This window comes from Anopheles moucheti, chromosome 2, assembly GCF_943734755.1.
Source record: "Anopheles moucheti chromosome 2, idAnoMoucSN_F20_07, whole genome shotgun sequence".
Taxonomy (NCBI): Eukaryota; Metazoa; Arthropoda; class Insecta; order Diptera; family Culicidae; genus Anopheles; species Anopheles moucheti.
Genome location: NC_069140.1, coordinates 101849418 through 101861606, shown reverse-complemented (window position 1 = coordinate 101861606; position 12189 = coordinate 101849418). Strand labels below are relative to the sequence as shown.

At 41.9% G+C, this 12189-nt stretch overlaps 3 protein-coding genes across 6 annotated transcripts; 1 reads left to right on the top strand and 2 right to left on the bottom strand.

Annotated features, from left to right (window-relative positions):
* Positions 1–357: 357 nt before the first annotated feature.
* On the bottom strand, positions 358–2548 carry LOC128296912 (nucleolar protein 9). The gene is made up of 2 exons (XM_053032442.1): positions 2477–2548; positions 358–2409 (listed from the first exon to the last, which is right to left on the bottom strand). Exon 2 carries the CDS (start codon positions 2399–2401, stop codon positions 461–463), a length of 1941 nt encoding a protein of 646 aa, XP_052888402.1. The 5' UTR covers positions 2402–2409; positions 2477–2548; the 3' UTR covers positions 358–460.
* Positions 2549–2784: 236 nt separating this feature from the next.
* LOC128310822 (WD repeat-containing protein CG11141) lies at positions 2785–4884 on the top strand. Its single transcript, XM_053047546.1, has one exon. It carries the CDS (start codon positions 2990–2992, stop codon positions 4439–4441), a length of 1452 nt encoding a protein of 483 aa, XP_052903506.1. The 5' UTR covers positions 2785–2989; the 3' UTR covers positions 4442–4884.
* A 600-nt stretch (positions 4885–5484) lies between these two features.
* Positions 5485–11149, bottom strand: LOC128299671 (casein kinase II subunit beta). Of its 4 annotated transcripts, none has more exons than XR_008287305.1 (7): positions 11071–11149; positions 10213–10288; positions 10012–10114; positions 9169–9360; positions 8916–9105; positions 7823–8818; positions 5485–7742 (listed from the first exon to the last, which is right to left on the bottom strand). XR_008287305.1 is itself a non-coding variant. In XM_053035693.1 (7 exons), exons 2-7 carry the CDS (start codon positions 10282–10284, stop codon positions 7711–7713), a joined length of 666 nt encoding a protein of 221 aa, XP_052891653.1. In that variant the 5' UTR covers positions 10285–10288; positions 11071–11149; the 3' UTR covers positions 5485–7710. The 4 variants fall into 4 exon arrangements, 1 of the variants encoding a protein (XP_052891653.1); XR_008287306.1 differs by lacking the exon at positions 11071–11149 and adding an exon at positions 10707–10900; XR_008287307.1 differs by lacking the exon at positions 11071–11149 and adding an exon at positions 10395–10435.
* Positions 11150–12189: the final 1040 nt, after the last annotated feature.

The window sequence follows — 12189 nt, the reverse complement described above, 5'->3', positions numbered from 1 at the left end:
GCAACAAACGTGGCGTTGTTGATGAAAATTAAACAGCGCCACGGATACCCTGGCTCACTAACTTCTTTCGATATTCTGTTGTCATGGACTGCTACAATTCAGTGTACGTCGTCTAGACCCGCTTCTTTGGTTACCAAGGGAATTTAGTGAAGAATTGGTAAACTAACCTTAACCTCTATTGCTAGAAAGAGTTTAATGCACTGTACCAGTTCCATTTGGAGTATCACATAACGTTCACCTGTTGATTTCACCCTGTTATATTTCCCTTCAATTGAAAAAAGCTATCCACCGATTGTCTACTTGTTAATTTCGGATATCAAGAGAACATTCACTGAGAAGATTTGTCTAATTCTCGTCTTGTACATACACTTCAAGTGCATGACAAACCCCAATGTGTAAAGGTTGCTTTAATTTTTGTTATTACAGTAAATTATGTAATTATCATCCATATTTAATGCTTCTAACTTTCTATTTTCCTTTTCTTCCCGTCCATTAGTTTGCTGAACATTTTTCCCACCTTGGCATCATTCTTAATCGCAACTCTCCACCGCACCGGGTCTCGCTTATAAGTATCCACCAACAGTCGCTTGTTGATCATCGCACCCCAAGGTTTGTTGTTTAACTGGGCACACTGTTCGGCCAGCTCACGCACTATGTTTTCTCGCTGTGCCGCGTTGCCAGCCTCGTACATGATCTCTACCACACGTGACCCGTGCACGGTTAGGGCGAGGTGACAATATTGTCCCTCGAGATGACGGACTAGCTTTTCCCGCGATTTTTCTCCCACTGAACGCCCCTGGACAAACGCGTTTGCGATGAAGGAACCGCGTGGGTCGATCAATATCTCCGCCAACCGGTCATTCGAGATGCCCAGTAGGGCAGTGACAAATTTAATCGGTTTGTTAAAATCAAGTATTGCCTGCAGGATCAGGGATCCATGCAGGTGGATTTTTGGTGTGTTTAAAGGCGTAACATCGACGGGAATGAGATAGAGGAAGGCCATAATCATTTTCTCCGGAGCAACTTCATCGCAGTGCAGTGCATCGAGAAAAAGTTTCACAAACTTACCCTGCTGGCAGGAAAGCCGGACGCACGCTTTGGCCACCGTCAGCAGAACTCCAGTGTGTCCCACATGGAGCAATTTCTCGAAGCTTTCTTCGAGCTCGCCAAAGATCAAATCCATCATGTCTTTGTCCGACGTGCGATCGATCAGCTTCTGTACCGCAAAGTTGCACGCTCTCGATAATGCCAGTTGTTTCACGTGACCTCGAAACAGTCGGGCAAATATTTTATCTTTTACAAATTGAGCCGGAGCAACAACAATGCACACCTCTAGCAAACGTACAATGCTTTCATTTATGAAAACTTTGGGTAAATCCTGTTCGTCCGGTTGTTCGTCCTGATTTAGTTCCTCTTTCTTGTCTTTCTTCTTCACTCGAAACACTTCCTTGTAGAGTTTTGAAACGAGTTGCTCCAGTTGAATTGCATCGCCAGTCACTTCAACGGCTCTCAGCAGATCTTGTAGCATCACCGCTGTTAAATCCGTGTGCGCCAGGTCACCAAACTGTGGCCAAGACATCAGGTGCACACTAAACTCATGCAGCAGTTTTTGCCATTGTTCCGGTACGGTCAAAGGCTTCGATTCGCTTCCTTCGACAGCTTTTTTCTCTGTGATACCACTTAAATTCAACATACACTGCCTTATCACGAAGTTGGCCTTCATGTCCCAAACGAACTCCTCCATATTGTTCACCAGAAACTTTGCCATCCGTTCGACAAACTGACGACACTTTTGCCGATGTTCATCACTATACTCCTCTTTCATACTGTATTCAACGCAAGGCCAGACGCTATTTTCGTTCCAATCCGCGCTGCCCGGCTTTTTTTTCTTGCTTTGCTGTTGGCTTTCTTGCTCATCTTTCTCCGGCTGCAACGGAGCAACTGCTCGCAGCATCGCAATGTGCAACATTTTCTGCAACACGTGCGACGCGAATATATCGCAGCAGAAGACACGAAAATTTTCTGCAAACATATCCATTAGCGGTGCAAAAGTTTCCTCGCCGGTATAGACGAGCAGATTTTCCAACACCCTGCTTCCAACCTGATTCGAAGCGGTTCTGATTTCTTTTCCCTTCAGCTGACCCATCACGTTGTTCGCTATCAGCTGCCGCTCTTCGGTGTCTTTTTGTTTGGTCATTGCTTCGAGTATCGAGACCAAATAGTTATATTCTGCCTGCTCCAGTTCGAAACCCCGACCGAAGCTATTTCGTTTGCCAAACCGTTTCGCGTTGGGCAGAAATTTGGAGCGTTTCAGTTTCTTGGCACGGTTTCTGTAATGTTGTTTTCCTTTTTCGGTCGTCTCCATGGAGTCGTCTGCTGGGTGATGCTTTGTCTCAGCCATTGTTCCGTCTAAAATGTTAGGACGATTTTGTTGTTAATTTGTTACAGAATTACGTTCACTTGCAAATATACACACATTTGTCTAGTAAACAGATTTTGTTTGAAGAGTACCGAAAAACCACATGCTATTCGTAAACAAACACACTGCTGTCATGGCTTGTGTCATTTCTTGGCATAGTGTGTTTCCTCCGGTCAATAACAAATCGCCAGCTAGATTATATTTTATAATTTTCTAGGCTTTTGTTCAATTTTTGTTTGGTAGATCTCGTGCAAATAAAATAAAAAATATGAATGATTACATAGAAGTACTAAACGACCGAGAAATCCATCTCTGTTATCGCTTTGTGTGGCCAGAGCTTGCAAATGTCAACCCGGAAGATAACGACAAACACAAAACGCCGAGATTCGCGCAAGTCTTGTATTTTTCCACCAAACAGGAAATTCGATTAATAATTCTTCCTCCCTGTTTTTTGTACAGCCTGGGAGGGATCGAACGAAGCTCCAAAATAAAGATATCATCACAAGGAAAATGCATCACTAGTGAATCGGAGAAGTTTCTCCTGACCGGGGATATTCGTGAGGCGGTGCAATGAATACGCTCCGCGAATGGTCCCCACTGGTGGAACTGGTTAACAAGATTCCATCGTCAGTGCAGCGCGGTCTGCTCTTCCACGATGTGTCCATCACTTGCATCGACCTGGTGGAGGAATTCATCGCCCTCGGCAGTAACGTTGGTCTGGTATTTTGGTACAACCGTAAAAGCGGTTCGATCGAAAGATTAGCAACAGACAGTGGATCCCAGGAGCTCACCTGTGTGCGGATTGCATCAACGGTCGAATACATGGTGGCTGCAGGTTGTCGTGCCGGGCAGGTTAACATATTTCAGATCCCGAAAACTCCACCACCGGATGTGTGCGCAGAGTTGCTACTGAAAGCCAAACCCATCGAACGGTACACGGTTCGAGGACTGCATCGGGCGGGTGTGTGTGAACTGGTGTGGTCAAAGAATGGTATGCGATTGTTCTCCGGGGATACAGGAGGCGCTGTGGTGCTGACCGAGATCGGATATGCCTCAAAGACATGCCAATCGCGTGAAATTATCAATGAACGGTACGAAATTGTACAGATGGATTTATACCGAAGCAAGCTGCTAGTTTCGAGTTCCTTTCGAACGGTAATCTGTAGCCCAGAGGAGGAGGAAGGTGGACAACGGTGGCGGGTAGCACAGGTCGGCAAGAAGGATCGCAAAATGTTGGCCCCATTTGGAGCCGTGTTTGCATCGGTTCATGGTAAACAGCAGATCGTCTCGACGCGATCCGGCTTTCGGTTGTGGCTGGCCGATGATGAAGGCAACGTAGCACAAACGCTCATATTTAAAGAGCTTATGCGTGCATCCTGCCCGGAGATAGGATTACTCAATCCAAGTCGCAATCCGATTCGGATACCTACCACCTTCGGCAAACTGTATCCATTCGAGGGTCATCGAATGGTGTCGGTGGCTAACGGAGCCCTGTTTCTGCTTGACCTTGAACGGATGGCTGTTGTAGGGAGTCTGACACGCCTTCGTCACATCCTAGACGTGGCAATCGATCGTAACGAGATACTAATCCTAGAGAGCGCTCGATCATTGGTACGGATTGCTACCCTCCCAGATAGTAGCCAGTCTACGATTGTGTTGAAAAACTTGGAACTGTTCGTCAGTGCGGAGTCTCAGATTGTGCAAGCGGATGAGTGCTGTGAGGAAGCGCCGGTCGAACTGTTCGTACGGAACGGGGAATCTCCCGGCAGTTCGCTATCCTGTGATGATCGGGCCGACTCGGTGGATGGCGGTGGAGTCGATAACGATGCACGGCTTATCGACAGTCATATGAAAAAGTTGGAACTGTTTGACACCTTGAACGAGCTGAAGTACGACGAATCGATTCTTTTCAAGAGTGGTCGAAGCCGACGGAAGCATCGCTCGAAGGCGAATCCAATCGTTGAGATAGGGCAGATCCCGAAAGAGATTGAACCGGAAGGTGGAGAACCGTCCGGTAGCTAGGTGGATATCTAGAAAGGTAGATCCTATATAATTACGCTTATTTGTAGGAATGCGGAAGGAAAACGCGCGGTGCTTTGAAAGGTGTATTCTCTCTTCTAGCTAAACCAATCGTTTCGCAAACGAATCTCTCTCTTTAGTTGCATCATGACATGGCTGCAAACCGGAAGTCTGACACGTTGTAGGAACGAAAAGTCGAAATATTTCGTAGTACAGAGAACTTCGTTTAGTTTGTTTTTAACCAATAATCAAGCGTTAGAGAACCATGGCACGGTTAATTTTTAGCAGCACACGCGACACAGCATGTATGGATTGTTACTCAATTTACTATAATTTCGTGTTTCCTGTTATCGTCTTCTGTCGCGCTCTGTGTCCATACTTAGCGCAGATGCTACTTGTGATTATATACTATAATTAAAGAGGAATAAACTATTTTGTTATGCTGTCCAACGTAATACGATTATCATTTGTTGCGGTTTTCAGCAAGACGAATGAGAAATTCCAACAAAATCCGTTCCTTCAGAGTCTTGACTCCTGAACCAGGATACAAAATCATAGTGAAGAATTCATACTATATCATTTCGGTTTTTTTTCATTTTATTCCAATTGCCTCTAACGAAGCACACACCGTAACTTTGCCTTTTCCATTTGCCATCTTTTTTTGAACTCCCGTCGCGGTACCATATTCTGTGTGTGTTCATTGCATGCGCACATGTCTTCCTTCTTTGTGTTTTATGTCCTGCTGCTTAGTTTCTTCCTAATGCGCACCTCTCTTTTGTTGTTCTGTTTTTTTATTTTGTTTTACTGTTGGTTTTGATCGATCTGTTAATTAATAATTATTATTAATCAATAGATTCATCTATAATGTATGATTTATATATATATAATAAGTTTATATATATATATATATATATTCCGTTTATTAGTGTTTGCGTGTGTGTGTAATTGTTTGTCCAACAGTTAACACTCATGTCCAGCAACATTGAGAGTATGCCGTAGAAATGTTCACTGGCATTTTTTTTGTCTGAAATTGTCTCCTTTTACACGAGAAAGAATTTTGGAGGTTTTATTTGTTGCTGTTGTTCGGTTGTTATTATTGAATCTTTTTTTTTTTGTTTCTGTATTTCTTATCCTTCAGTACATGCTGTTGTGTGTCTATTACATTTCCCATTTACTACTACTCATCGATCTGTTTCCGCATTCGTTTACTAGCAATCAAGTTTCTTTTGTTATTATTATTATTATTAATATAGTTTTCCCCCAAAAGGGAACGCGAAATAGTTCCTACAAGTTCCTTCCTTCCTCCTTCATCTTGTTGCTGCTGTTGCTGCATGATGCATATAAATTGCAAATGCCATTTTCTTCTAATTAGATATTAATGTAAATCATAGTTGACGAGAAAACAGAAGCAGTCTCCCTCGGTATAAAAACAAAATGCCCTAAGTTTATGGAAACAGTAGCGAAAAGGCAAGGACACCTCCATACCATCTTCGAATTGCAAGAGAAATGGGAGGGAAGAAACACGCACGGAGAAAGAAAAGGCGCTTTGCAGTGAATTCTTGAGATAGCCGGGTGGGCAAGAAAGGGAGGAAAAAGAGCAAATGGAACTAATTTTCACCCTGCCTCACACAAAGTACAACAAAAACAGATAAATATGTGAAAAAGATACTCTATCTTCGATCCGTCTGTCTGTCTGTTTCCATTGTTTTTCGTTTATCGTTTTGATGGGGAAAAGGATAACTAAAATGTTAAAAAGTATTATTACCTAAGCCTACACACGGGCCCCCTACGCTCTTGCCGGGAAAGCGACATCAACACACTGTGGCTGAGTGTTGGTGGGGATGATGATAAACGATGTTGGTGGTCGTGTTTTTTCTTTTTAATGATTTTTGCATTATCTCTTAATGTGTGGAAATTTTCTTATGGCTCGTGGATCGGCCTCCAATTTTTACGCTACATGTTTGTCTATTTCTTTTTTTGTGGTTTTCTGTTCTTCCTTTTCAGTATAGTTATTGTTCTTTTATTTTATTTGTTTCACTTCCTCGCTCTCTTTGCTTCGCCAAATGTTATTCTGAACTCTGCGAATGTGACGGGCATTATGGATGCGGTAGTACTAGCAACATATTACAAAATTATTCCAGAATAAGAAGTAGTGGAACAAAAGCTATTAAACAATCTAGATATTCTTCCAATATGTAGCTTTTTCCAGTGCACCACAGATCCGTGGACATAGGATAGATTTCCTAGCAGAAAAAAAGGAAGTGGCTATTATTGTACAGGTCTTATTTTGCTTCAAGAAGCGCACATAAATCACCAAAATCGGGCGAATTAAAAAAGGCAAATGGAAAATAAATTACTTTCTTCGAACAATCGCAAATGATTTCTCTCGCGAAGAGAAAAATCGAACTATACAATATATTTGCGCCTCATCACCATCGAGACCAGACTAATAAGCTTTATAAGCATGGTATCTTCCTATCCATCCACCTGTTTAGCTACAGATGGTTCTAACGCTCGTCCCTCGCGAATTACTCGAGCTGCTCTATGTGAACAAAAAGGCAATAAGAAAAAAGACGTTCCATGTATGCGAACTGATAAAGATTTGCCCAGTACGAGGTTCGAATAGTTTAGGATTTTGACAATATTGTTAATTCATCGCTTTCATCATCCTTATCCTTGCCCGTCCCCGCCGCCGTCCTATTTTCCTACATCGATTACCTTAATTGTTTTTTTCTTTCCTGTCCTGTGTGTGTGTGTATGTGTGCTACATGTAAGTGTGCGCATATGTGCATTGTGGTGGTGTTTGCATTTGATCTTTCACGTAAGGTTTTACAGGCGCACGCAATCGTATTAAGAACCCTAGCCAAAACATTACACCTATAGAACGCTACTCTACAATAACAATCCAACGACGGATCCTTTACTCCGTGTGCGGCTTTTCATCCATATTCCTTTACCAAGCTCCTGAGAACTCTAAAGCGGACAGAAGGTATATGGACGAGGGACGATAAAGAAATCAACGTTCTAAAACTAAAAATAAAAATCCTAGCGAACGACGCTTAGCGTGTTCTACATGTGTTTTGCGTTCTGCTAAATTCTCCACACAGGTTCTTCCACTTCTGCAGGCTTACCCTTAACCACATGCACATACACCCACACAAATACACACATGCACCCTCGCACGCCACGCCGCTTGATGTGGGGAGTAGTTGATCCTATATCGGGAGGGTGGCTCAAACTATCTTCTCGATATAGTCTCGGCGGCTTGCGGTTCAGTTATCGATGCCCTTCGCCGAGCTCTTCACTGTGGTGGAATAAACAAAACGCGTAACAACATTCAGTTGGTTAGTAATCGATCAAATTCATTCGAATAAATGTGCTTACAGTATTGAAATACATTACGTTTTTTGCGGTTGATGTAGCATTGCGGTACAGGACAGGAGGGCAGGACGATGATTATTCACATTATGCAATGCACGATACACCAACGAGAAGGTTTTAGATACAACAACAAAATAAAACAGGGAAGAAAACGGAAAATAAGTTTAGTATTTCAATGATCACTTATTCAAATTTGCTCAGTGGTTTAAATCCTGAGTGATGGGCAATGAGGTTCTCATCAGGGGTTTGTGTACCGTCCAGATACAGTGAAGAATTAGAAATTTAATAGAATATTTCCATTAACAAGGATCATTAGAGACTATTAATGCATTTTGTTCGAACATAATGGTTTTTTTATGTGTATTGTTCTGTTTAGGTTATGCTCCTAGAACCGACAGAGGAACATGATCAACTAATACCCATATAGTCGCATTACACATTTCCAGATACTTTACTATCCTCATAAAACTAATATTAGAAACAACAGCAAGGGAAATGTCGGAGCGATGCCTGTGATGATTGTACGTTTAATAAAAAGGACCAGCTTGATAGTTTGTGCGATCAGTACAGTATAAAAGAGTGATAATAGAACAAAACAAAATCAAGGTATCAGTACTATTGAAGAAAAACAGTTTCTTCAATTTATCTTTATAAAGAAATTCGCAATGATTGTTTCATTAAAACTTTTACATACAAGAAGTATATCTCGTTTATACAACATTCTAGAAAATTTGAAACCCAATTTCCCGTGGTGACGAAACTGAAATAGCGTATTCCGGATTCCAAACACTCCAAACAACGAAAGACAAAGTAACACATTTCTGCTGGTAGACAACCTAAACAAACCACGCTTTCGTCTTCCATTCTTAATGTTTATAAGGTTAAACTTTCGGTAATACATCACGATTGCCATTTACCCCTCGAAGCGGTGCCTTAAAGTTCGCTGCTGCCTGCAGCTGGATTTGATACGCTAACGAGTGAATCTTAAAACCGTAGAGACTGTGAGTGAAAATAAAAAAACCGATGGATAAAAAAGGAAATATTAGTGAAAGTAGGCGCGGAAGAGCGATTTTTACGATTTTTTTACGATACATACCGTGGTATGAATTGATTTGCAGGACGTTTAGGACGGTACTCTGGGTGTACCATGAACAACATGTGCGGGAATCCAGTTCCGAAGTATGCGCCATCAGTATGATGATGTCTAGAGGACTTTGGTGTGTAAACGTCGATGCATTTGGGACAGTAGGACTTTACCATTGCCTCACCGGGTACATCCGACAGACCTGTAAAATAACACGACTTTAAGTGACTCTTCATGGCAGCGCACCAGCAAATCAAACACCTACCTAGTGGAAGCATTGGTTGACTCTCACAATAAACGCGTGGGCAGTGACCAAAGTCGCCACTTTGATATTTTTCTATCATTTGAGCTATGCCACGGTTAGTAAGAATGTATCTAGCATGAATCAAACCGTAAAGCATCTCTGCTGCCTGTTCGATCAGATCCGACTGGTTGGGATTATCGTCAATTTCATCCTCTGTAAGCGAACGGCGAATAACGGCATAAACACATATTTAGTACATACTCAGAAATATATGCTACATATAATAATTCATCAAAATCAAATATGTTTCAGTATATTGTAGTAAATGACGAATACCGGCACAACTTTAAACTTCTCGTATTATCTGAATTCATTTTTAGAATGAATGAATAAAACGTTATGCGACACGCATAACTGCAGTGCATTGTCCAAGTGCATCAGTGTTCCCTCCCGTTGGACAGCGCGTTTGAATGGGACCCTATTGGGCGATAATGAACTTGTGCATCATTTGCTTTAATTAGATTAGAAATTCCGTACGACAAACGGGGTGTTGTACATCGATCCCCGCGGTCTTGCATAATCCTGCTGCAACAAACCAAGGCGTACGATAACATCGTAGAAAACGACGCAGAAAATAAAATAAATTCCCAACAAAATCTAGATAATATAATCACAAAAACAAATCCCGCGGCTCAACCTTTATGCTATACTGATCATGACAATGATAGGCAGACCATAACTCATGTACGATCGTAACCACACTCTCTTTTTCTCTATTTGATTTGATCTTAATTTTTTTTTTCATCCTGAAAGCGAACAACACATTACAAGCACGGAGGAAACGTCTCCATGGCCGTTACTTACCAGGCTCAAGGTCCAGAATCATATCCAAAGCATGACGATAGTTCGGTACCTGTTCGTTCAGTCCGGTCAAGTTGAATTTGTCTTGTATGTAATCTTCGTCCACCTAAAATGAAATCAGAAATTCACCAAAAACGTAGATATGCGCTCTTCCTTTTGTGTACTCCCCGGTTGCTGTTACGTTCGGGGTCTGTGTATATTTACCTCACAGAAGAATTCATTACCGCGCAGTCCGCAAAACCAGGAAATCCATGATACCTCCTCAGAGCTACTCATTTTCCTGCAATGTACCAAAGAAAGAGCCAATGTTAACAGTGAAAACGTCACTAGGCAGCGTAAATGTCCTCGATGTAACACCGGGTGGTGGTGATCGGTTCAATAGTGACACGGAAAAGGCAACTTCCGATCACTTTCGACAGAAATCGCCATTTGCATTGAGCCCTTTTCTCGATTTAACACCTTTTCAGTTCGAAACGCTACTGAAGGCTGAACTTCGGTATCGGAATGTTGCTAGGGTAAGCAACAAAAAATAATCAAAAAAAATATAAAGAAATGGAACTAAACCCACACCGCCCCTATACCCAGGACAACCCGACCCCTCTCCTGTGTGTGTGTGTGTGTTTCCAGACTTTAACTCAGTACACACACACACACACCCACACGCATGCATACACACACATATATCCATTTACACGCACCCTGTGCCTTAATTTCACTTCGATTTCACCGACTTCCGGGTGTTTCGGGGGGCTAAGGCAATGTTTCGCACGTCGTCCTTCTGCTTTTCAGCACCAAATTCCGATTCCGATTGCTGGTAAGAGAAACGCGTGTAAAACGCACACACAAAACACACAGCAAGCAAAGGAACGTAAAAGACAGGAAAAAATGACGGTGACGATGACGGAGGAAAGCCGCTTGTGCTGCTCGGTTGCGACCGGTTTTCGGGCTCCGGGCGAGAGATTTTACGGCCAATTTGTACACTGCCGCACGGGGAACATTACGGGCGATGAGTGAGTTGCCTTATAGCACCAATTCAGGTTGAAAAATCGAACGAAAATTTACCTTTTAATCCCTTGGCAAGCCACGCTTAATTTTTTCAGCCACTGTGGTTTTACTTCTCGGTCATGCTATTAGACGTCAGATGGGGTATTGGATTTTTATGTTAACATTACCCACTGTGCTCGATGTCCGTGCGTGACACATCGATACATGTTGAACTTCAAGTTGAAAGGGATATGTATTTTATTTGAATTACATATTGAAAGATTAAATGGCATTAATCTTTGGATACAATTAAAAATGTATTAAAACCAACTTCATAACGAAATGTTTGGAGATAATTTTAGTCATTATTTGAATTTGCATTGCCTGCCATTTGGCATCTTTAATAAATCGTGTAAACATAGCTTATCAAAATGTGCTCTTCAAACATTATCCAATAATTCTAAATTTCATCTGGAACAGTACTGTTGGCAAATATTAATAGAAAAAAGAGTGTGATTCACGAAGACTACAGGTAATGCTAAAAACTGAGGATCGTGATGAGGACTCGTGCCTTACCGTGGTCTTTACTACTGCTAAACTTGTCGGATATTGGTTGTAGCCGTGGATAGAGAAGACTTAGACTTAGACCAAGATTCCTGGAAACCGATGTGTGATCTGGCCATGTAGGCGCGAAGTACTCAATTGTGAATTGAGGTCTAGACGAAGAAGACACCTGAAATCAATCCTGAAATGCAATCATTCGCTGTTACAATATGACGCCATTTTGATCAACGTATCGAGGCTAGTAAAGACGATTCAGATGATCGCGTTAAAAAAATCGTCTTGGTTACAAGAAAGCCAAGAACGGTCTCCAAGGTTGTGGTTCCATATTTTACAATGGAAAATTTTGTTCATGAATTAGCCTAATTAAAAACAACTTGTTGAACTAAACTTGTCATGGTGTCATCAAGTCTTCACATTACAATCAAAACCAAACATAACATGCACGTACAGCGAATGGTTTAGTTGAAGGTTTGCTAGCTTTATTTATATGATATAATTTCTTCCTGTAAAGAAAACCGTCTCCATAATTGATAAATTACCTACAGGCGAAATGTTGCTTCCTGTCCTAACCTTCATTGCCTAACACAACAACCATCTCCGTTTCACAATTCTCGTTCTATTTCTTGTTTGTTG